General features: G+C 44.4%; 1 protein-coding gene and 1 non-coding gene across 9 annotated transcripts in view; both read right to left on the reverse strand.

The window, feature by feature from the left end:
- LOC133054334 (F-box only protein 17) overlaps positions 1-16,404 on the reverse strand; it is a 30,731-nt gene extending 14,327 nt beyond the window's left edge. For 2 of the 8 annotated variants that reach the window (XM_061139247.1, XM_061139248.1), the window contains exon 1: positions 8,751-9,004. In XM_061139247.1, coding sequence (XP_060995230.1) covers positions 8,751-8,769 — 19 coding nt within the window. In that variant the 5' untranslated portion in view covers positions 8,770-9,004. Of the gene's footprint in view, positions 1-8,750; positions 9,005-16,176 lie in introns of those variants that run through there. The other 6 variants (XM_061139250.1, XM_061139249.1, XM_061139244.1 and 3 more) reach the window with 6 other exon arrangements.
- Positions 2,342-2,451, reverse strand: LOC133055298 (U6 spliceosomal RNA). Its single transcript, XR_009692596.1, has one exon. It is a non-coding gene; the product is annotated as a U6 spliceosomal RNA (small nuclear RNA).
- Positions 16,405-26,431: the final 10,027 nt, after the last annotated feature.

Raw genomic sequence — 26,431 nt, forward strand, 5'->3', positions numbered from 1 at the left:
GTGTGTCTGTGTGTGTTTGGCGGGGAGGATAATCGTATTGGTTGTCACAGTGACTAGGGGATGATACTGGTATTTAGTTTCCAGGGACATCTTCCCCAAGTGCCTATAACAACGTATCCAATCTGATGTGCTCTTTTCCAGGACTTGACCATTCTCCATTCACAGCCTTCCCCTTGACATGGGCAGGTCTTTGGGACTGCTTCACCTTTTCAGAGCATCACAGAAGTGATGTCGTTAAGGGGTTGTGGAGGTTGTGTTGTCTGGGGGTGCATGCCTGGGGAGCCGTGAGTCCAGTGGTGTGCTCCTAAATGTTCAACAACAGGCTCTTGGACTTCCCTGGGCGTCCTGTGGTTGAGACTTCGCCTTCCAGTCAGGGTGGGCAGGTTCGATCCCCGGGTGGGGGATCTGTGAAAGACATGGTTTTCAGAGCTTTTGGATTTAGGGATTGTAGCATTTGCTGATTTCTGTGGTATGAATATACTGTCCGTGGCTGATGGCAAGCTACCAACATGATGTCTCTGAACTTTGGAGTTGGAAAGCACTATCCACAATGCGTTCCCAGGATCTGGTGTGAACCAGTTCCAGCATACCACGGTCTGAGTCACCGGGTGGGTCTGGCTGTCCTGAAGCCATCACAGTGGAGAGACCACAGGAAGAGATATATATATGCTTGGGGAGCCTCAGCTGTTTGGGTCTTCCCATCTGAGGTGCTGGTGGCTCAGTGGTAAAGAATCCACCTGCCAATGCAAGAGACCCAGGTTCGATCCCTGGGTAAGGATGTTCCCCTGGAGGAGGGAATGGCAACCCACTCCAGTTTTCTTGCCTGGAGAATTCCATGGACAGAGAAGCCTGGTGGGCTACTGGGGTTGAAAAAGAGTTGGACACGACTTAGCAACTGAACAACAACGACAATCCAGGTGCTAGACAGGGAAATTAATGAGCCCTCAGATGACCCAGCCCCAATCACTGCCTGATGGGACCTGCACAAGAGCCCCTGAGAATTGCTTAGCTGAGCCCAGTCAGTCCCAGAGCCATCAGAATAATAAAGGAATGGGTATTGTTTTAAGTCACTGCATTTTGAGTGGTCTCTTTTGCAGCACTTGCTAAACGTAATGATGGTCAGTGACTTGTATTTCAGGGGACAGGTACTACTCACAGAGGATGGCCAAGAGAATCCCAGGCAGGATTAAAAGTTCCATTTGGAATGGATAACGATGTGGTGCATATATATAATAGAATACTACTCAGTCATAAAAAAGAATGAAACAATGTCATTTGCAGAAACATAGGTAGACCTAGAGATTATTATACTAAGTGAAGTAAGAGACAAATACCATGTAATATCACTTATATGTGGAATCTAAAATATAACACAAGTGAACTTATCTATAAAACAGAAACAGACATAGAGAACAGACTGTGGTTGCCAAGGGGGAGGGGAATGAGGGAAGGCGGGACTGAGAGTTTGGGATTAGCAGATGCAAACTATTATAAATAGAATGGATAAACAAGATCCTGGGATTTCCCTGGCAGTCCATTGACTGTCTCTGTGCTCCCAATGCAGGGGACCTGAGTTTGATTCCTGGTCAGGGAACTAGATCCCACATGCTGCAACTAAGACCCAGTGCAGCCAAATAAATAATACATAAATTTTTAAAAATATTAAAAAAAAACACACCAAGATTCTAATGTGTAGCACAGAAAACTATGTTCAATATCCTGGGATAAGCCATAATGGAAAGGAATATGAAAAAGAAGGTGTATGTATATATAACTGAACCACTTTGCTATATAGCAGAAATTAACCCAACATCATAAATCAACTATATTCTCTCTTTTTTTGCTTTTATTTTTTTCTTAAATCAATTATATTTCAATAAAATAAGTTTTAAAAAAAGTCCCATCTGGGCAGAGGTACTCATTTGAAAGTTGTGTTTTTTCCCTTCCTGTTTCTTGATCTAAAGTCGGGTTACATGTGGGTTCATTTGTGAAAATTCATCAGGCTGTACAGTTTGTACACTTTCTAGAACAGGTTTACTGGAAACAATAATAACAATAAAAACAGAGATGGTAGTCCATGGAAAGGAACCAAAAGATATCCACAAGGCTCTCCGAAAAGTTCTCAAACAAAAAGTAGGATGAGGATGATGATGATGATTTTAAAAAGTGAAAGTGTCAGTTGCTCAGTCACGTCTGACTTTTTGCTACCCCATGAACTGTGTAGCCCGCCAGGCTCCTCTGTCCATGGAATTCTCCAGGCAAGAATATTGGACTGGGTTGCCATTCCCTTCTGTAGGTGATATTCCCCACTCAGGGATGGAACCTGGGTCTCCTGCATTGCACGCAGGGAGGCTGCTTCACAAATACATGAGTCATCCTTGCCCAGGGGGCATGCTAGTCTTCTCTGTATCGTTCCAATTTTAGTATATATGTGCTGCTGAAAGTGACCACGAAAGGATTATTTTTAAATTCAAGAACCCCTGAAACTATTAAGAGGTAGCTTCTCTCTTCCCTCAGCGGTTCCTTGAATCGTGTAGGGCCTTTTTAGAGTGACTGGAAAATTTTGCACAAAAATACCCCTATGACTCAGTGGTAAAACCATTGCCATGGTATAATAAGCATTATTTTATGATTATTTTTGATGGTCCTGGGGACTAACTGGGCTCAGTCATGTAGTTCTCAGGGGCTCTTGTGCCGTGGTCCTCAGGCAGAGCATGACACTCGGTCATCTTCTGAAAGTTTGTCACGCCTCTGCTGAGTGCTGGACCAGGGGACTCTCTGGCTGGGAATTCCCCAAGCAGTTCCTCATCTCCACATGGTCTCTCCGGCTAGCTGCACACTTTTCCGAGTAGTTACTCTTGATGAAGGTCAAATCGTATCATCACATGGTCTCTCCGGCTAGCTGCACACTTTTCCGAGTAGTTACTCTTGATGAAGGTCAAATCGTATCATTTCATTTTCACAGCTCATGATTCTAAACTATCTTCATTTTATATAGCGTTTTGAAAGTAATTTTATTTATTATTCTTATTTTTGGCTGTGCTGGGTCTTCATTGCTGCTCGGGCTTTTCTCTAGTTGCAGAATGCTCTAGGGCTCGGGGGTTTCAGTAGTTGCAGCTCCCAGGCTCTACAGCACAGGCTCCATAGGTGTGACGTACGGGCTTAGTTGTCTGGAGGCATGTGGAATCTTCCCGGATCAGGAATCGAATCTGTGTCTCCTACATTGGCAGGCGGATTCTTTACCACCACGCCACTGGGAAGCCCTATAGCGTCATTTTTACTTGGCTAATTTTCTTCCTTACCTTTGTTAATTTTATCTTTATTAATTTAGCAAGTATACTTCCATTGATTTTGAAATTACTTTTATGATTTGATAATAAATTGATAATTTGATAATAATATAATCAGCTAATAATATATTGGGATAACTTAGGTGCAACCATTGCTTATTTATTATTTATGAATTTTTTTTGGCTAGGCCATGCAGCATGCAAGATCTTTAGTTCCCCCACTAGGGATCAAACCCTTGCCCCCTGCAGCAGGACTGCAGGGTTTTAACTGCTGAACCACCAGGGAAGTCCCAACCTTTGTATATTTATAAACGTATGATTGTACTTGCTGTGGTATTTATACATTTTTGTACTTGAAGTGTCATGTCACTAACTTTTGTTTTATGAATTTGGAATACTGAACAAACAGTTGCTGTGAATGGTAATGTTTCAGTATCAGTCTAAAAAAATACATAGGTATTGTCTTTGTCTCCCTACCTTAGGAGTCACTGTATAATTATTTGAGCATTTCTGTATGCCTGAATTTTTTCAGAATACAATCATGGGGATAGAAAAGACTCGACTGTCAAAGACTCAATATCGGTAAAGCCTATGCTGTGCTGGGGGCAGGGAGTGGCTGAGGGTTTCCAGGACTCTAAGCTGCTGCTCTCAGCAGGACACCTGGTGGTCAGGAGCTCCCACTATGGAGGCAGATAATCCAGGTTCAAATCCTGGTTCTGGGCTTCCCTGGTGGCTCAAAGGTAAAGAATCCACCTGCCAAGGCAGGAGACACGGGTTCAGTCCCTGAGCAGGGAAGATCCCAGATGCCTTGGAACAAGTAAGCCCATGCTCTGCAACGAGAAGCCACTGCAATGAGAAGCCCGAATGTCTCAACTAGAGAGTAGCCCCTGCTCGTTGCAACTAGAGAAAAGCCAGACCAGCAGCAAAGACTCAGCACAGCTGAAAAAAAAAAAATAAATCTGGTTCTGCCTTTTCTTGGGCAGGCCATCACTTTGGCATGTTGCGGGCCTCTGAGCCTCAGTTTTCTTGTCTGTAACATGTGACATATGAATAACTATTCTATCTCAAGGGCTGGATGTGAGCAGTGAAGGAGAAATATCCTTAAGTCATATCTGGGACTCAAGGAATAAGTAAGACCCATTGTCATACAGGAACTAATAGGATTTCACTCTTTGGATGAAGATTTGGTAATCTGAACCTAGTGAGATGCCCTTTGTGGATCTCCCTTGGGGAGAAGGGAAATGGGAGAGGCGGGTGGGCACATGTCCAACTCATCTCCCTTGCAAAACTCTTGCCAACTACCTAGGGCACCCATGTTGAACTTGAACTCCTCAGGGAGAATGCATGAACAAGCCACCAAGCCAAAGGCAGGGATTACCTCCAGCAGCACTTCATGGAGATACAGTGTATGCACGGGGATAAGCGAGGGAATCTCAGCGGTGGGATTTGGGGCACATTTCTGCCGTTCTTCCCTGGTAGCTCAGCTGGTAAAGAATCCACCCGAAATGAGGGAGACCTGGATTCAATCCCTGGTTTGGGAAGATCCCTGGAGAAGGGAATGGCTACCCACTCCAGTATTCTGGCCTGGAGAATTCCATGGACTGTATAGTCCATGGGGTTGCAAACAGTGGGACATGACTGAGCGACTTTCACTTTCTGCGGTGTGTGCACGCGTGCATATATTCCATTCATATTTGCCCAAGAGTCCTATTTCCCAGAAATTTTTAAAAATTAAAAAGAACACATTTACAGATGTCTAATTTACATCCAATAAAATGCAAACATTGCAAGTGTACAGTCTGTGTTCTAACAACTGTATGCAATGGTACAACCATCCTCATAAACAAGAGGTGAGACATTTCTGTTACTCTAGAATGTTTACCCTTTCCCACCTCCACCCCAACCACTAATTTGCTTTTTGTCACTAGAAGTTTTCTTTTCCAGAGTTTCATATAAGTGGAATCATATGGTGTGCCCGTTACCAATTTACTGCCTCACAGCTCCAAGTTGAGAAACTGGAGTTCAGGCATTTATATCTTCTTCCTTCGCCGGCTGCCATGCTAAAGTTTTCCAATAGAAGGAGCCAGAGAGGTGTTGTAGGAGGCAAGACTTTTGCTTCTAACTTCCAGACGCGGTTCCCCAAAGGCAGGCAGCTTTTCCTGCCGCAGTCACAAGGGTGTAGGCTTCTCCAGTGCCTGGCAGTGAGGAGCACCCCTCAGCCAGCACTTTGCCCTGGCACCCACCTCAGCTGGTTTCTTGGCTGAGTGCCTCTGGTGAGACACTTCCTTGTGAACTGTTTTCCCTAGCATCCTTAAAGGACCGACTTCTGGCAAGTTCCAGAGGGTGGATTTCCAGCAAGTTCCACGGCCGGAGCACCAGAGGGCCTCCTTTGCCCTTTAGGGAACCATGTCCAAGTGGTCTCCCAAAGCATCAGGGTCTGGGGGCTTCCCTGGTGGTCCAGTGGCTTAAGGCTCCGTGCTCCCAATGCAGGGAGCCAGGGTTCAATCCCTGGTCAGGGAACTAGATCCTGCATGCCACAGCTAAGACCTGGCATAGCCAAATAAATACAAATAGATGTTAAAAAAACCCCAAACCACTCAAAGCATGAGGGTTTCTGGGACTGCCAAGGACAGTCGGGAGGTGACACCGTTCTCAAGCTCTCTATTTTAGATGTGAGGGGTAGAGGCTGCTCCCTGTATTTGCCATTTTATATTCTTTACCATTCTCTTTATTTCTCAGGAGCTACTCCTTCTACCTCTAATCCCCTGCTATGATGAATAAATCTGTATATTAAACATCCTCCTTTCAAATTACTGTGTGGTTTCAGTCTCTGGATTGGACCCTGAGTGATAACCATAGGATGCACCCCTGTGTCTTCTTTCCTTCAGCAGAACGTTGTGTGATTCAGTCACATCATTGCTGTATCAATCACCAGTTCACGCCTGTTTATCACTGAGTAGTATTCCATTGAACAGATAAACCACAATCTGTTTACTCACTCAGCGTGATGGACATTTGGATTGTTTCCAGCTTGAGGCTGTTATGAATAAAGCTTCTATGAACATTCACATTCAAGTGGTTGTCTGGACATATGTTTTCATTTCTCACGAGTAAATATGTAGGAGTGGAACTCTTGGATCACATGTTCTTTATGAGAACACACCCAATCATTTTTTTCAGCATGACTGTGCACTCCCATCAACAGTGTATGACAGCTGCACTTGCTAGCGCCTTGTATGGTCAATCTTTTCAATTTTAGGCAGAATGGCTTCCGTTTCATGCCTTGGAGAGATTTTCCTCTTCCTGACATTCTCCCTTATCAATTTTAACACTTTACTCTTGAACGGTGGTGCTGGTGTTGTCTCTATTTTATTTTATTTTTTGGCCACACTGTGCTACTTGCAGGATCTTAGCTCCCCAACCTGGGATTGAACCCGAGCCCTCAGCAGTGAAAGTGCCCAGTCCTAATCATTGGACTGTCAGGGAGGGAAGTCCTGCCAGTGTTGTTCCTAACCTCCCACAAATGGTTACAGAAATATCATCAAGAAACAAGATTGAGACTTCTGTGGCGGTCCGGTGGCTAAGACCCTGAGCTCCCAATGCAGGGGTTAAATTCCTGGGTTAAATTCCTGGTCAAGGAACTAGACCCCATATGCCCCACCTAAGAGTTCACATGCTGCTGCAACTGGGACCCGGTGAAGGCAAATAAAGGCTTTCCAGGTGGTGGTAGTGGTAAAGAGCCCACCTGCCAATGTAGAGAGGCAGGTTTGATCCCTGGGTTGGGAAGATCCCCTGGAAGAGGGCATGGCAACCCACTCCAGTATTCTTGCCTGGAGAATCCCCATGGATAAACGAACCTGGCGGGCTGGAGTCCATAGGTTTGCCAAGAGCTGGACACAACTGAACGACTCAGCATGCATGCATGCAGCCAAATAAATAAAAAATTAAAAACAAATGAAATATATAAGCAACAAGGGTATATTGTACAGCACAGGGAATTATAGCCAAACAAGCAAACAAATGAAAAAAAAAACCCAAAAAACAAGACTGAAAATTTCTCGCTCTTTAGAATTATTTGCATGTACAAAGATTTGGCATGCCTTCTCCTTCAAGAAGGAAGACTGAGCTATAGATAATCAGGGTCTGCACTGGCCTGTAAGAGTCTTTAGGTAGATTTTTTTTTTTTTTTTTTTAAAGGCACCTCTTCTGGGTGAAGGCAAGCCTGGGGTAGCATGACCTGGTGACTGGAGCAAGGCATGGATTTGAGTCCCCACTCACACCACCGCCCCTGGCTGGCCTCACAATGACAACAGCTGGTCCTGTGCTGCATGCGTGCTAAGTCACGTCCAAAACACTTTGTGACCTTATGGACTGTAACCCGCCAGCTTCCTCCATCCATGGGATTTTCCAGGCAAGAATACAGTGTGGGCTGCCACGCTCTCCTCCAGGGGATCTTCCCGACCCAGGCATGGAACCCACGTCTCCTCTGCCTCCTGCATTAGCAGGCAGGTTCTTTACCACTGGCGCCGCCTGGGGTTCTGCCTCTAAGTGAGGTGGACAGGGTGCAAGCCAGCAGGGAGTGGTGGAGCCTCTGTCAGTCCGGAGAGAAGAGCCCCGCGTGGAGGCTGTGCCAGCGCTCACTCTGGCTGACTTACTGCCCAGTAGGAAGGTGGGCCTAGTTTGGCCACATCTTCCAGTTTGTCAAGAGACTGGAAATCCCTGTCTTTATGTGAAATCACCCGATTTTTAAATGCTAGCGGTGCATTTAAAGGAAAAAAAAATATTATAGCACAGTGTAGGCCAGAAGAGACAGAACTTCAAACCCAGGAACTGACTGGGGATGATCTTTTGTGGCTTCTGTATTATTCCCATTGATTGTCACATGAGGAAACTGAGGCCCAGAGAGGTGAAATGATGTACACAGCAGTCAAAAGTCGAGTGGCATGGACTTTCCTGGTGGCCCAGAAGTTAAGAATCCACCTTGCAATACAGGGTACATGAGTTCAATCCCTAGTCGGGGAACTAAGATCTCACATGCCTCAGAGCAACTAAGCCTGTGGGCCACAACTAGAGATCCCACATGTTGCAACTAAGACCTGATGCAGCCAAATAAATAAAGATTAAAAAGAAAAGATTTCCTGGATATATACCAAAAGTATGATTTATAAAATAAAAAATGGATTAATTAAACATTATCAAAATTTTAAACCTTTGTACTTCAAAAGACATTATTAAGAAAATAAAAGACAAGCTACAGATTGGCAGAAAATATTTGTATATCACATACTTGATAAAAGACTTGAATCTAGAATATATAAAGAACACTTAAAATTCAATAATATGACAAATCAATTTAAAAACTGACAAAAGATTTGAATAGACATTTCACCAAAGAAGAAATACAAAGGACTAATAAGCAAATGCGGGCTTCCCAGCTGACACTAGTCGTAAAGAACCCACCTGCTAATGCAAGAGACATGGGTTCGATCCCTGGGTCGGGAAAATCCCCTGGAGGAGGCCATGGCAACCCACTCTAGTACTCTTGTCTGGAGTATCTCGTGGACAGAGGAGCCTGGCTGGCTACAGTCCATAGGACGCAAAGAGTCAGCATGACTGAATCGACTTAGCACAGCAATAAGCACGTGAAAAGATGCTCAACATCATTAGTCATGAAGGAAATGCAAATTAAAATCACAGTGAGATGCCACCTCATGCCCTCTAGAATGGCTGCTGTCCAAAAGATTGGTGAAGACAGGGAGAACCTGGGACCTTTATACACTGCTGATGGGAATGTAAAATGGTAAAGCCTCTTTGGAAAACAGTTTCTATAAAAGTTGAACATTAAAAAAAAAAAAAAAAAAAGTGAAATATAAACTTACCACGAAATCCAAAAATTCTTTTTTTTTTAAAAAAAATATGTATGTATTTATTTTGGCTTCAAGGGATATGGGATCCTAGTTCCTCAACCAGGGATCAAACTTGTGCCCCCTGCATTGGAAGCTTGGAGTCTTAACCACTGGAAGTTTGAAACACAGCAATTCTACTGCTAGGCTATCTAGCAATTCTACTACTAGGCTATCTACCCAAGAGAAATGAAAAGGTATGTCACACAAAGACTGGCTTGACTGCCAAAGTGCACAGCAGCATTATATATTTGAAAACAATCCAGGTGTCTATCAACTGGTGAATGGATAAACTATATGTGGTCTATCCACACAATGGAATGCTGTTAACACTAGAAGGAATGAGGACTCCCCTGGTGGTGCAGTGTTTAAGAATCTGCCTGCAAAAAAAAAAAAAATAAAAGAATCTGCCTGCAGGGGACACTGGTTTGATCCCTAGTCGGGGAAGATTCCACAAGCCGTGGGTCAACTACTGAGACCTCCTGCTGCAACCACTGAAGCCCCAGGACCCTAGAGCCCCTGTTTAACGGCAACTAGAGAAAGACCACGAACAGCAAGGAAGACCCAGTGCAGCCAAAAATCAAAACAAAACAAAACAATAGAAGGAATGGAGCAATGGTACAAGATACAATGAGAATGAACCCTAAGACAGCATGCTAAGTGAAAGTGCTGGATACAAAAGGCTACATATTGTATGATGTGTCTAAATGAAATGTCCAGAAAAGACCTATCTAAATATAGGGAAAGATGAGGAGTTGCTGTGACTGGCATGGGAACAAGGAGTGACCACAAATAGGCACAATGGATATTTTGGAGGTGATAGAAATGCTTTAACACTGTAGTGCTGGCTGCCAGACTGTGAAAACTCACTAGATCACTGAACCGTACAGTCGACAGGGCTGAATTTTATGGTATGTAAATTACTTCAATAAAGCTGTCAAGAAAAAAAACCCAAACCCTGCACACTTTACAGTTACAGCGTGTAAGACTTAACTAGGGTAACAGAACAGACTATAGATGTAATCACCCTTGATGGTGTGAAGGCAAATGCATTACTGGCAAGATGGGAAAGGAAAAGTGGGGGAGGGGAAGCCAAGACACTCTCACTCACTGAGCATCACGGGAATCAAAAGTTGCCAGAATAAAAAAATACAAGTGAAGCATAAAATTTAAAGTCTCAAAGGTAAATAAGAAATGATCTTAAAAAAGTACAAGTATTAAAAATTAGTGGAGTGAATACGCATTGAGCTAAATACCATCTTTCATAGCTGACAGTAATAGACAATTTTGAATTCCTCTATTTCTCTGTCATTTTCACTGTCATCACCTTCTCAGTTATCCGACTGCCTTCTGAACCACAGCATGGGTGAGATGAGAGGCAAAGTTACTTTGGATTTTGGTATATTCTAGTTTAAACGTCATGGACATATGTGTATTAAAGAATATGCTTTTATAAAAAAAAAAAAAAAACCACAACCAACCAACCAACCAATAATACACCGTTACCATAATTTACTTACAGTGAGAACTCCCACACACACCTGATGAGAGTAAAAATTGGTGCAACCGCTTTGGAAACTAGTTGGGGATTTTTTTTTACTGAAGTTAGAAAAGTGCCTTTCCAACAAGCCAGCAATTTGACACTAAAGCCAGTAAACATATACTAGAATATTCACGACAGAATTGCCCCTCATAGCTCCAACTTGGAAATGATCCAGATGCCCACATAGGGTGTATAAGTGAATTAAGGCAGTCATAGAATGGGAGACTAAGTAGCAATAATAAAGCGTTAACAATAAGTAAACACAACAGCACAAATGGACCTCAAAAGCATAATTTGGGGTGAAATTTACCAGAGACACAAGTCACCCAGAGTGTGAGTTCCAGGACAACCAGACAGGCGGGGTGGCCTGGGGCAGTCCTGATTTACACCTAGTGTCCCAGGGTAATTAGGGTAAATATTATCAGTGACCCCGATCATTTCCAAAATTACCTGGTTTGAAAACTGGATGATAGATTATATACTTACACCAGTGATTTTTAGAAAGTTTACAGACAGGCTAAATTAATAAATGCTATTTATGAATGTACATACAGGTACTAAAATCATATATATATAATCATATATATTTACACTAAAATCATATATATATCTATAAAATCATATATATATATAAGTTCAGTCGCTCAGTTGTGTCTGACTCTTTGCGACCCCATGGACTGCAGCACGCCAGGCTTCCCTGTCCATCACCATCACTGGCGCTTGCCCAAACTAGTGTCCATTGCGTCGGTGATGCCATCCAACCATCTCATCCTCTGTTGTCCCCTTCTCCTCCTGCCTGTATATACATATATAAAAAACAAGCAGAAACTTCCCTGGCATTCTAGTGGCTAAGACTCTGTGCTCCTAATGCAGGGGAAAGTGTTAGTCACTCAGTTGTGTCCGACTCTCTGTGACCCCCATGGACCATAGCCTGCCAGGTTCCCGGTCCATGGGATTCTCCAGACAAGAATACTGGAATGGGTAGCCATTCCCTTCTCCAGGGGATCTTCCTGACCCAGAGATCGAACCCAGATCTCCTGCATAGCAGGCAGATTCTTTACCATCTGAACCACGAGGGGGCTTGGGTTCAATTCCTGGTTGGGGAACTAGATCCCACATGCCACAACAAAGATTGAAGATCCTGTGTGCCACAACTAAGACCCACTGCAGCCAAATAAACAAATACTAAATATTAAAAAAAAACCAAGCAGGGAAACGAACATTATAAAAGTCAGGATGCTGGTTCCCCCTGTGGGGAAGGAGAAGGCTACTAACCAGAGAAACATCTAGGGGGCTGGCAATGTTCTCCTTCTTGGCCTGGGTGCTAGTTATATACTTTGTTATATATTATTTCATGTACTTTTCTGTATGAGTGTTATATTTCACAATTTAAAAAATTATTAATGCTATCAATGAACACCATGATTATTTAAGTCAAAGAAGGGAACAGTCGAATTGCGTCTTAGTACAGATTAACAGTTCACATTTGTCGATGCTTTCTTGGTGTGAGGCACCCTGGGAAATTCTTTATGTGCATCATCTTATTCCCTGGAGGCAGCACTGACATTTCTGGGGCATCACAGGGCCAGCCAGGGACACTGGTTTTGGGAACTGCTGATGACAGCCTGCAGAGGAGGTGGCACTGGGGAAAGGTGAAACTTTGTCAGTTGCAGATTCAGCCAGCCCTGGTTTAGCCTCAGCCCAAACTCAAACTTTTTCGTGAACTTGGGCAAATGGGTTTCCCTCTCTCAGCGTAGATTTCTTCTCTAGAAAATAGGATGCGAAGGTCCTCATGTCCTCTCCAGGCTTCCCTGGTGGCTCAGTCAGTAAAGAATCTGCCTGCAATGCAGGAGACCTGGGTTTGATCCCTGGGTTGGGAAGATCCCCTGGAGAAGGAAATGGCAACCCACTCCTGTATTCTTGCCTGGGAAATCCCATGGACGGAGGAGCCTGGTGGGTTAGAGCCTGGTGGGTTGCAAGAGTTGGACACGACTGAGTGACTAAACCACCACCACACTCCACAATCCCTAAATCCAAAAGCTCTGAAAACCAAGTCTTTCATAGACCCACTTGATGGCAGACCTGCCTGGAACTGATGGAAGGTTTTATTTATGATATGAACATGCATTTCACTGAAGAATTATCAGTGTGTTTGATTACTCCCCAGTCCTGCTAGGGATTTTTTTGGGAAACATTTTAAGTAATTATGTATTTATTTTTGGCTGCCCTGTGTCTTTGTTGCTGCACGCAGGCTTTCTCTGTTTGCGGAAAGCAGAGGCCACTCTCTGGTTTCAGTGGGCGGGCTTTTTATTGTGGTAGTTTCTCTTGTGGTGGATGAGCCCCATGCCTTGCCTTGTCTAGGCGTGGGGCTCCAGTAGTTATGGCTTGTGGGCTCTGGAGTGTGGGTTCAGTAGCTGTGATGCACAGGCTTAGTTGCCCCTTCGCATGTGGAATCCTCTGGGACCAGGATCTAACCTGTGTCCCTTGCATTAGCAAGCAGATTCCCAACCATTGGACCATCAGGGAAGTCTACCCCAATAAAGATCATATGTAATACACAGGATGGTTCTTTGTGACTTGCCTCATATTCAATTCCCAAATGCACTGAGTAGCAAAAGTTGTGGCTAACACGCTGCGGACTTGTAGTAACTCTCACTTCCCATGGTGATGGGGAAATTAAACAAGATCAAGGCTGGTCTTCAACAAGTGTTAGCTGCCATTTTGACTGCTGTGACAACGATTAGCACTCAAGGCTAGCTATGGGACTGGAGTCTGGGGCTGCACCTCCTTATGTCAGAATCATGCAGTCACTGAAACCATGACTGGAGGAATGTGGGTTAAGGGGATTCGTGCCTAGGAACGAACGAAATACAGCAAGACACAAAACTGCACCAATGGCAAGATCAGAGCCATCTGGCGAATTTAAAAAAAGGCAAAAGAGGGACTTTCCTAGTGGTTCAGTGGTTAAGAATCTGCCTTCCGGTGCAGGGGACGCAGGTTCATCTCTGGTCAGAAAACTAAGATCCCATATGCTTCAGGGGCAGCTAAGCCTGTGCCCTACAATTATTGAGCCCCAAGAGCAGTTATGATGTTATGCATAATTATTCACAGGTGAGCTGACCATGGTCGTTAAGAAAAGCTCTTCACAAAATACTAACAGCTACTGTTAACTGAACAATAAATCCTCCAGGCATGTGGAAAGTGCTTTCCAAGATCTCACAGAAGTCTCACCAACAACCCCATGGGGCCGGTGCTATTTTTCAGCTGGGGAAACTGAGGCTTGGAGGAGGGAAGCAATCAACCTGAGGTCACCCAATAAGCAAGGGGCAGACTGGTTTGGAGGACTCCAGGGTTGTGCCACTGTGCATGTTTTTATCTCTGAGTTTCTAAACTTTTATCTTACTTTCTTTATTTTTTTATATTTATACATTTTTCTGTCTCAATGCATTTTATTTATTTATTTTTATTGGAGTATAGATGCTTTACAATGTTGTGCTAGTTTCTGCCGATAAATCGTCTGTCTTTATCTTCCCTAGATTTCACCATAAAAATGTCACCATAGGGACTTCCTTGGTGGTCCAATGGCTAAGAATCTGCGCTCCCAATGCAGGGGGCCTGGGTTCAATCCCTGGTCAGGGAACTAGATCCCACATGCCACAAATAAGACCTAGTGCAGCCAAATAAAATAAATATATATTAAAAAGAAAAAAAAGTCACCATACAGAAAAGCTGAGAATAGTTAAAATGGATATCTCTGTTCCATATTTTGCCATATTTGCTTTCTCTCTCTCTCTTGATGAACTATTAAATACCTGAATATGCATCTCCTAAGAAAGAATAAGGACCCTCTATAGGTCTATTATCTCTCAACCCACTAAGAGAAATTCAATCTACTATCTAATATTCAGTCTATGAACATTTTTTCTCATTGTTCCAAGGTCTTCTGGAATTGTATCTTCCAAACAAAGATGGGACTCACACACTGCTGGGGGTGCTCATTTCTCTGTAATCTCTTTTAATCTAAAAGACTTAATACTCTGGTTTCTCTCTAGATCGTATAAATGTTTTGCCTTTTAAAAGACTGCCCCTGGGAATTACCTAGCAGTCCAGTGGTTAGGACTCCAAAATCTCACTGCCAAGGGCTGGGTGTTTTTGGATACCTGGTCTGGGAGTTAGTATTGTCAAAACAAAACAAAAACAAAAACAAAAAACACTGCCCTGGCCTTTTCCGTTTTTCTTAAACAGATTATATTACTTTTATCATAGGGAAAAAATAAGGCAGTCTCATTTATATTTGATTTGTGAACCGTATGTATATCTTGATTGGATTGAAAAATTAGCATTTAAATAAATATGAAAACTTTATTAAAAGGAGAGTCAACAGATTCTATATATGTATATAGAATATACAAATATATTTAGATATGCTTAAAGAAAAAGAAACAAAAGTTTACAAAACATTATTTCTTTAGAGACGCTAAAAGGAATGTTGTGATTATACAGGGAGGAGAGAAACCCTGGAGATGATAAGCTTCTGTCCCCATCTATTTTTAGCAAAAGATTACAGACATTGTGTAAAAGTTGATAAACTAACAAATAACAATGGAAGAATTTGCTTTAAAGATTTGGAAGGAACTACCAGAGGAATAAAGAGCAAAAATGGTTTAAAAGGACACACAAGTTACTTCTGCCATTTCTGAAAAGTAATTTAATTACAAAATTTAAAAACTGGCTGCAGGGGAGACTGCGCTTGTTTAAAGGATTGATATTGCATGGAAACCTTTGCCTTTTGTACTTGTGTTACTGGGACATTAAAAAAAAAATGTTATTGTCTATTTTAAAAGTAGATTGGTAATACTACAGTCTTTCAAAATAGCGGTAAACAGCTGCCATCTAAAGTTGAAGGATCAAGACATGGAACGTTAACAAATATGACCGGTCACTGCAAAAGTTAACTTAGAACAAAGTTTAAATTGGGTAGAGCGGCCGCAGCTAAAAACAAACTGTGCCCAAGTTGCTAAAGCAAGAAACGGTGCTCTAAGATCTTCCGATTCGTAGATTTTCCTGCCAGCCAGAGGACACAAAAACCAGAATTGGTAAAAAGTGGTCCGGCCTTTCACCAGCTGCTGTGAACACGTGTTGGTCGAGTACGTGGGGGTGGGGGTGGTGTTTAATAGTGGCCTCCTCAGACCAGCAGGCTGGCGGAGAGGCGAGGGCTTTAGAGGACCGGTTTTATAGCCAAGCCCTTTCCCTACGATCTGGGGCTTTCAAATGTGCATTCGTGTATCTCTGGACTTAAAGGGGCAGAAGCCGGGGAAGGGGTGTTGGGGCGCAGGACTCCAGGGACACGCCACTCCGGGCCGGGCCTGGGATGGAAATCCTCCCCGGGGCGCCCCAGCTGCGAGTGTGGACGGACACCGGTCCCGACCTCGGTCCCTACCTGTCCCGGCGCTCACCTGGCGGCCTGCTCGGAGGTGGCGGCGGACTACGATCCCCTTCCCCACCCTGCTCTGAGAGGCAGTCCGGGGGCTGCTCCTCGGGATCAGCCCCGCCCGGGGAGCCCCGGGACCTGCGCTCTGGGCAGTCGGTCCTCTGGGAGGGTCGGGGGGTGGTGGCGGCGGTCGAAGTCTGGAGCCGGGGGCTGGAGACTGAAGTCCGGCGGGCAGGCGGGCGGCTGCGCGGAGCGGGAGCGAGGGAGGGGCGGGGTCTGGGAGGCTGCAGGCGGCGGGGGAGGGCTCAGGGGCCGAGAGGCAGGCTTGCAGGAGACCCAATCCCTGCGCTCCCGGATTTGGGGGCCTGCTCATCGCTCCTTTGGAAAGTCTATACTTTCTCCACGTGGTTACCTGCTGCCCAGGCGCCTCGCGATCTAAGACTGGGGTGGGTCGGTGGAGGCGGGGTGGCGTGGTGGGGGGAGGACATTCACCGCAGTGGGAGAGTTCTGCCTCCCCGCCCCGCTCCCCGGAGTCTCCCGCGGTGGGAATTGTCCCGTCTGCCCCCACTCCCCAAATTCCCCTCTTTCCTTCTCATTCCAGCTGATCTTGAATGGCTTGAAGCAGGTTCCAGCTAGAGATTGAGGTCTAGCGGTGGCAGTGAAAGCGCAGAATCCTGATCGCTAGACCACCAGGAACAGTGGCCAATGACAAGGCCTTGGCCCATCAACTGTGTAGAAATGAGTTTCCGCATAGAGACGGAAAGTATTTTTTTTTTGAAGAAAAAGGGATAGACACAGGGGAGGGCCCAGATGGGGCATTTCTTCCGGGTTTCCTTTGGCCAATCATCTTGCTTTGCCTGGTTCTGAGTCTGTATTTGGTTTATTTCAGGGTCCTCCCGTCTTCAGGGGCTTGCCTGGTGGCTCAGGCGGTAAAGAATCTGCCTGCAAAGCAGGAAACCTGGGTTCGATCCCTGAGTGGGGAAGATCCCCTGGAGAAGGATATGGCAACCCACTCCAGTATTCTTGCTTGGAGAATTCCATGGACAGAGGAGCCTGGCGGCCTGCAGTCCATGGGACTACAAAGAGTCAGACACGACTGAGCAACTAACACTCCTAACACTCCCATCTGTGCCTCAGCTTCTCTTAGCCAAGATGGGTTCCATTGAAGAGGCCTACCTACGGTAAGTTGACATCACTTACCTGCCTTTTGACCTCCAAGTAGCCTTTCTGCACATGTGTAGCTGAGAATGTCTCCTTGACTTCAAGAATGAGGAACATGGGGTCTTTTATTTCTCATCTGGGCAGGGCCCAGCTCTTCTCTGGCTTCTCATCTTGGAGGACCTGCCCTGGGTCCATCTATCTCCTGCCTCAAGCCACTGCCTCCAGCATTCACATCTCTCTCACCATCTGTTTACTCCTAGTAAATGGCTGAGCTGTGACTCCAACCCTGGGCCTGGTGAAAAACACTTGAACTGAAGCTTCTGTCTGCAAGAATTCTCTGGAATTTATGTTGTGTCCCCAGGGTAGTGTCTCAGAAGCCCAGGCTTGTTTTTAAGTTGAACATCTCTGCCACACAGCCTCCTGGGGCAACAACCTGGGTGATGCTACATTAGAAACCTGCCCCTCCCCTAAATTGCAGGCAAGGGAATTAATCCGAGGTTCACAGTAAGGATGGGACCAAGACCCATTTCTCTCTTGACCTCTGCCATTGCCATCTACAGTGATTTTTTTTTTTTTTCTTTTTCTGATTTCCTTAGATGGTGTGCACACACTCAAAGACTGACCTTACACATCCTAGAGGCAGCCTTCTGAACTCCAGACCTCCCGTACATGCGTGTTAAGTGACTTCAGTCGTATCCGACTCTTTGCAACACCATGGACTGTAGCCCGCCAGGCTCCTCTCTCCATAGGATTCTCCAGGCAAGAATACTGCAGTGGGTTGCCATGCCCTCCTCCAGAGGATCTTTCTGATCCAGGAATTGAACTTGCGTCTCTCACGTCTGCTGCATTGGCAGGTGGGTTCTTTACCTCTCGCGCCACCTGGGAGGCTAGGAAATCATCAGCAATCCCAGTTACCCCAGGGCTCAGTCATCACCGGCACTATGGAACTGATAGAATGCGTCTCTATACTTAGCACCGTGTAGGTGCTTCTGTCTTGGGGCAGAAAGAATTCAATGAGAGGCAGAGTGACAGGTAAGGAAAGAGTTTATTAGTGTAGGAGGCTTGGGTGCTGCACCCTGAGAATTTAGTGGGCTCCAGTTTTATAATCAAAGGAAAAGTGGGGAGGGGGAGAAAACCACCTTTTCCCTCATTCTTGAGTAGATGTCAAGCTTCTAGCAGCAGCTCCTGCTTCATGTCAAGTGGAGTTTTCACGTCCCTACCTGGTCAAGCCAGTCCTGTTCTGGCACAATGGAAATGAGCAAAGAGGCAGTAACATATGCTAAGAATAGTAAACCACCTCAGGTTTCAGTATAATGTCACCTTTTCCTTTTATTTTTATTTTTGGTGTGCCCAGAGGAGCATTTCCTAGGTATTATTAACTCACTGAACTCACTGGACAGGATGTGGGTCTCATATCACCGTCATTTTTACTGTTTGGGGGCATGTCTCAGGTTTCCATGGTGTGGTTTTGTTGCTAAGCAAGTCTGCTTGGCTTTGTGCTTAAGCAAACCTGCTTTCTTCTTCTTCTTCTTCTTTAAACATTTATTTGGCCCCAGTGGGTCTTAGTTTTGGCATGTGAGATCTTAGTTCCCCCATCAGGGATGGAACCTGTACCCCTGCATAAGGTTCCCTGTGCAGTCCTTGCAGTCTGATGGGCCTCCCGACCACCAGGGAAGTCTCAAACCTGCTTTCTCGAGTGATCATTGACTTATAGGGGTCTTCCATACTTTTTTTCTCTACTCACAATCTCCCAGTGGGATGAAGGTTTCCCCTGGTGACTCAGACAGTAAAGAATCTGCCTGCAATGCGGGAGACCCGGGTTGGGAAGATCCCCTGGAGGAGGGCATGGCAATCTACTCCAGTGTTCTTGCTTGGAGAATCCCCATGGACAAAGGAGCCTGACAGGTTACAGTTCATGGGGTCACAAAGAGTCAGACATGACTGAGCGTCTAAGCACACACATACACTCAGTGGGATGAAGTATTTAATCACCTACTTTGTCCTTTTACTCCGTCTCTACCAACCAGGCTAAATGCTTTATATGCAATTCTCTACAGCTGCCTCCTCTCCTGAGAAACTGAGGCCCAGAGATGGGTAGGCTTTGCATGAGGTGTAAGTCACTTTCTTGGGGTCACACAAGAGGGGGTTTAAGCCTCCTCTCCCCAGGTCCCCTCCACTGGAAGCCTGGGAAAGTCACCACAGCTCTGCCATGAGGACAGTGTGAGATCTGCGCCTGTAACAGCCATGAAATTAAAAGACACTTGCTCCTTGAAAGGAAAGCTATGACAAATCTAGAGAACATATTAAAAAGCAGACATCACTTTGTCAACAAAGATCCATAGTGTCAAAACTATGGTTTTTTCAGTAGTCATGTACAGATGTGAGATTTGGACCGTAAAGAAGGCTGAGTGCCAAAGAATTGATGCTTTTGAACTGTCGTGCTGGAGGAGACTTGAGAGTCCCTTGGACAGCAAGGAGATCAAAGCAGTCAATCCTAAAGGAAATCAACCAAGAATATTCATTGGAAGGACTGACGCTGAAGCTAAAGCTCCAATATTTGGCCACTTGAAGTGAAGAGCTGACTCACTGGAAAAGACCCTGATGCTGGGAAAGATTGAAGGTAGGAGGAGAAAGGGATGACAGAGGATGAGATGGTTGAATGGCATCACCAACTCAATGGACATGAGTTTGAGCAAACTCAGGGAAGCCTGGCATGCTGCAGTCCATGGGGTTGCAAAGAATTGGACTCGGCTTAGCAATTGAACAACAACGCTCAGTAAATGCTACCTCTCATTATTTGTACCATCCACCTTTCAAAGCATTTTCTGATACAGGTTGTAAAATTGTTGTATTATTGATAATGTTTTTAGTATAGATCCACACACAGTCCCTTATCTGAAAGATCTAGGACTAGATAGTATGGATTCCAGAATTTTTTTTTTTTAGAAGTCAATGGGTTGGGAAGATCCCCTGGAGAAGGGAAAGGCTACCCACTCCAGTATTCTGGCCTGGAGAATTCCATGGACTGTATAGTCCATGAAGTCCCAAAGAGTTGGACACGACTGGAGTGACTTTCACTTTCAGAATGTATATAAGGCATATACAGCATTCTGCAGTATTCCCAGAAGGGTCAGGGCAGCCGTACATCATCATGTGATGATTCTACTTCAAAGCGTGTGCAGACAGAAGTACACTCTCAGTGGAATAGTTACAAATATGTGATGTCAGTCTGTCAGGTCTTATTGCTTGAAGACTTTGGGGCCTAATTTATGAAGAAAGTTTGTGGGTAAGAAACTGTAGCAATGGTTTTTAGCTTTGTTTTTTTTTTTAATTGATACCATAATTAAGCAGCTGCTTTGCAGACTTCAGATTATGTAGGTTTACAGGCACTAAACAATTTATTTCAACAGATAATGCTGGTTTATTACAGATAAAATGGAGAAAAAACACATGGTATCCCCCCCCAAAATAATTGGATTATCAGAGGGTGTTAAAACCATTGGTAAAAGGCTGTTGGAGAATAGTCCAGAATTATTACCCATCAGATGACTTATTCATTAGAGAGGGGGAAAAATATACCTACCAAGTGAGGGATGGTGGGTGTTGGCAGACAGACTCTTAACCAAATGATCAAATGATATCCTCAGTAGTGGGACAGCATGACCTCAAGGGCCTCTTGATGTGATACTATAGGAAGTATACAACGTTGCCTAAGCAGAATTCTAGTTAAAAAAATTTAAATCTCTATTTATTTTTTAAGATAATTTTATTTATTTATTTATGGCTATGCAGGGTCTTCCTTGCTGGGTGGGCTTATCTCTAGTTGTGGTGAGTGGCGGCTACTCCTAGCTGTGGTGCATGGGCTTCTCGTTGCCGTGGCTTCTCTTGTTGCAGAGCAATGAGCTCTAGGGCGCACAGGCTTAGTTGCTCTGTGGCCTGTGGGATCTTCCTGGACTGGTGATCGAACTTGTGTCTCCTGTAGCAGCAGCCAGATTCTTTACCACTGAGTCACCAGGGAAGCCCTAAATCTACATTTAATAATGTGAAAGCAATCAGTATTGAACATAATATAACTGGCCCCTGCCAAAAAATCACTGTCCAGAACTTTTCAAAAAAGTCAACATGAAAAACTAAAAAAGAGACTAAAGGGACAAGAAGCAGAGTCAGTTTGTGCACCTTGGTTGGGGCCTGAATTGGTGATTTCCTCTGGGTTCTGTCTTGCTCGGGGCTGGTTTTCTTTTGCTGTCTGATGATGTAGCTTGTTTCTTGCCATTCTCAACAGAGGCACAAGGCTGCTGTCTATAGGTGATGGCCTGTGCGTTCTGTTATAAATGTTGACTGTTTTCCTGCCAGGCCACGGCATGAGTGCGGGCTTTGTGTCTGGGTGTGGGGCTTGCTGCCCGGCTGGCCTCCCTCGTGGGTGGTAGGATACCAGGAGTCCCACCTCCAGCTGCCCTCCCCTCCCCCGCAAGTGCCAGAACAGGACGGGCTTTTTCCAGAAGCCACCACCTAGCTTAGTGACTGCCTCAGGGCTGGCAGAGAGCTGGATCTCTTTAGGGAACCGCCCTTCAATTCTTGTTTTCCTGCCCATGAATGCTGAGTGGCTTGTGCCCTGGGGAAGGCGGGAGGACGGGGTGCAGGAAGCTTGGAAAAACTATCATCTGAGCCTGCCTTGGCTGTATTTTCTCATTCCTGCCCATTCACTATAGCCCAGGTCCTGTCGGGCTCGCTCTTTCCTGCAGTCCTGTCTTGAATGCCCTGAACTTTTTACTCTGATTCATGTCCCCAGGTCTCTAGCTTGTTTGTCTTACCAGAAATGTGTGGAATTTGGAATTTCTCAGAAGTGGTGGTATCTGTGGAAGTGAAACCTGAGGGAAGGGGACAGGGCACAACCTTTAAAAGAATGACAGAGCCCGAGGACACGACATAAGCTGATTAGAACCAAATAGGTCCAAGATGGTGGGCAGGTTGATTTCCACTAGACCTTGAGCCTCAATATACACTCATTTGTAACACATTTGCATATGCTAAGTGATGTACCCACCAGTGCCTTGACAGTTGCAAGGCTGACCATCGAAGACCAAAAAGTGGGCAGTGGCCTAATCTCTGGAAGTCTCCACCCCTTCCCCCAAATTTCTTGACTTCCTACTTTTGTATTCCAGTCCCCTATGATGAAAAGGACATCTTTTTTGGGTGTTAGTTCTAGAAGGTCTTGTAGGTCTTCATAGAACCGTTCAACTTCAGCTTCTCCAGCATTGTTGGTTGGGGCATAGACTTGGATTACTGTGACATTGAATGATTTGCCTTGGAAATGAACAGAGATCATCCTGTCTCTGTTTTTGAGATTTTCTTCTAAGGGATTCTTGCCCACAGTAGTAGATATAATGGTTATCTGAATTAAATTCACCCATTCCAGTCCATTTTAGTTCACTGTGAGAGTTGGACTATAAAGAAAGCTGAGCACCAAAGAATTGATGCTTTTCAACTGTGGTGTTGGAGAAGACTCTTGAGAGTCCCTTGGACTGCAAGGAGATCAGACCTTTCAAGTCAATCCTAAAGGAAATCAGTCCTGAATATTCATTGGAAGGATGGATGCTGAAGCTGAAACTCTAATACTTTGGCCACCCGATGGGAAGAACTGACTTATTAGAAAAGACCCTGATGCTGGGGAAGACTGAAGGCAGGAGGAGAAGGGGATGACAGAGGATGAGATGGTTGGATGGCATCACCGACTCGATGGACATGAGTTTCAGCACACTCCGGGAGTTGGTGACGGACAGGAAAGCCTGGTGTGCTACACCAGGGGGTCACAGAGTTGGACATGACTGAGTGACTGAGCTGAACTCCCCCAAATGTTGGAATGGTCCTCCCACTCATTAGCCTATAAAGTTACCCAGCCCATAAAAACTATCCACACCATATTTCAAGGCTGCTCTCCCCTTCTGAGATGACCCACACTCTGTTTGTAGAGTGTGTTTCTCTTTAAATTCTTACCTATCACTTGTCTCTCACTGAATCTTTCTGCAAGAGACATCAAAAACCTGAGCTTCATTCAGTCCTGAGACCAGATGTGTGATCTTGGTTAAAAGATCATGGAGTCAAGTTGCAATCTGAGTTACACAGTTACACTAGACTGAAGAAAGTCCCCCCCCGCCACACACATAAGATATCTGTGCCCTAATTCTTGGAACCTGTGAATATTGTATTGCTGTTGTCCAGTTGCTAAGTAGTGTCCGACTCTTTGTGATCCCATGAACTGTCAGGCTTCCCTGTCCTTCACTATCTCCTAGCGTTTACTCAGATTCATGCTTGTTGAGTCGGTGATGGTATCTAACCATCTCATCCTCTGTCACCCTTTTCTCCTTTTGCCTTCAAGCTTTCCCAGCATCAGGGTCTTTTCCAATGAGTTGGCTCTTCGCATCAGGTGGCCAGAGTATTGGCCCATGCATACCTTTTGGTAACACTTCCAATCAATATTCAGGGTTGATTTCATTTAGGACTTACTGGCTTGATCCCCTTGCTATCCAAGGAACTCTCAAGAGTCTTCTCCAGCAGCATAGTTCAAAATCATCAGTTTTTCAGCGCTCAGCCTCCTTTATGGTCCAACTCTCAACATCCATACATGACCACTGTAAAAACCATAGCTTTGACTAGACTGACTTTTGTTGGCAAAATGAATGTTGCCTAACACAGCAAAAAATATTATGTGGACATGATTGAGTTAAGGATCTTGGGATGCTGAGACCAGCCTGAATACAATCTCAGTATTCCTGATAGACAGGAGACAGGAGTCGTCAGTCAGAGGGAGGGCAATGTGATACCAGAAGCAGAGATGCTAGTGATGGGCTTTGAAGGTGGAGGAAGGGGCCACAAGCCAACTGGAAGCTGAAAAAGACAAAGACATAGTCTCCCACCCAGAATCTTCTAAAGCAAACAGCCCTGCACCCCCTTGACTATTGACCTAACTGATTTTGGACTTCTAACCTCTAGAACTGTAAAAGGATAACTTTTGCTGTGTTGACCCAATGAGTTTATAGTAATTTGTTACAGCATCAAAAGGAAACAAATCCAGTCTCCTTTCCCATCCCTGTGCATTGTCAGCTGATCTCCTTTTTTGTTCTATTACTTTGTGCACATGGGAGTGTATTATACCCTCTAAGGGGCTAAGAGGGTGGGCTTTGGGTCAGACTTTATTTCCTGGTGAAAACAGTGATTACTGAGTGACCCAAGGCAGCTCACCCTGTTGTCTCACTGTGCTGTCAGTTTCCTTGTGGTGTGAGGGTCAAATTCCAGTTTCTTTCTTTTTTTTGTTTTTTGGGCTGTGTCATGCAGCAGAGTCTTAGGTCCCCAACCAGGGATTGAACCTGTGCCTTTTGTAGTGAAAGTGTGGAGTCTTAACCACTGGACCATCAGGGAAGTCTTGCCTCCATTTTCTTTACTTTTTAAAAAAATTTATTTTTTAATTGGAAGAAAATTGCTTTACAATGTTGTGATGGTTTCCGCCATAGTATAATGCAAATCAGCCATAATTGTACATAAATCCCCTTCCACTTGAGCCTCCTTCCCCTCCCGCTAACCTACCTCTCTAGATTGCCTCCATTTTCTATCAGGCCTGCATATGTTTTGTTTAGTTTTCAGTGTTTTAAAGTGTTTTCATTGAATAGGATAATTATCCTATAGGGTAATTTATTTTGAATAGGATAATATGTTTACATGGTATAAGAATTTAAAAGTATAAAAATGTTTCCAGGGCTAATCTCTCTTCTACCATTGCCTTCAGCTATCCCATTTATCTACTTGATTCAGATATGTTCTTGCAGAGATTTTTCTATACATGGACAAGGAATTGCACACACACACACACACACACACTCTCTCTCTCTCTCTCATCAAATGAATAATAACATACCATATGCTCCCTGTTTGACACTTTGCTTTTATCATATAATGTATATTTTAACATTTAACAATTCTTTTCTAATATGGTTTATTACAGGATTTTGAATATAGTTCCCTGTGCTATCACAAATAGGACCTTATTGTCTATCCATTCTATATATAGTTTACATCTACTAGTCCCAAACTCCCAATGTATCCCTTCTCCCCACCTCTTCTCATTTAGTATATTTTAAAAATTATCTTCCCATATCATTACATAGAGAATTTCCTTTTTAATTTTTTTTTTAAATTGGTCATTTGGCTTGTGGGAGCTTAATTCCCCAGTCAAAGATGGGGCCTGCACCCTTGGCAGTGAAAGTCAGAGTCCTAACCACTGGACCACTGGAGGATTCCCATCCTTATTTACTTATTTATTTTTGTATGAAAGTACCTGATGCTTTTCTCTTGTCCTCCTCTACTGATAGGAAAAAAAAAAACAGTATTTCTAATAGTGCTGCCATATACAATGTGTCATCATAGTATGTATTTCTAAAAGTGACTCGGTCACAAGATATGTGCATGGTGGTGATTTTACTTAAAATTTTTTTAAATTTATTTTTATTTTCTGGCTGTGCCTTGTGGTGGGATCTTCGTTCCACCACCTGGGATGGAACCTGAGGCACCCCCTGTAGTGGAAGCTCCAAGTCTTAACCTCTGGACTGCCAGGGAAGTCCCTTGCTTGTAATTTTAAAAAGGAACAATGGTAAGTGTTGCTGAGTGTGTGGGCAAATTGGAACCCTCATACATTGCTGCTGGTGAAAATGTAAAATGGTGTGGCTGCTTTGAACTCCACCAGTCTGGAAAAGGTCCTCAAAAAGTTGAACACAGAGTTCTCATATAACCCTCACCTCAGTTCTACTCTGAGGTATACACCATGGAGAAATGAAAACATATGTCCACACAAATACCTGTATACAGTGTTCATAGCAGGATTATCCATAACAGCCAAAAGATAGAAACAACCCAAGTGACCATTAATGAATGAATAGATAAGCATATGTGATATTTCAATGCAATAGAATTATATTATTATTATTTTTTTTAATTGGCCTCTCTGTGGAGCATGCAGGATCTTAGTTCCCTGACCAGGGATTGAACCTGAGCCTCCTGCATTGGGAATGCTGAGTCTTAACCACTGGACCACCAGGGAAGTCCTGCAATGAAA

The sequence above is a fragment of the Dama dama genome, chromosome 4 (assembly GCF_033118175.1).
Source record: "Dama dama isolate Ldn47 chromosome 4, ASM3311817v1, whole genome shotgun sequence".
Lineage (NCBI taxonomy): Eukaryota > Metazoa > Chordata > Mammalia > Artiodactyla > Cervidae > Dama > Dama dama.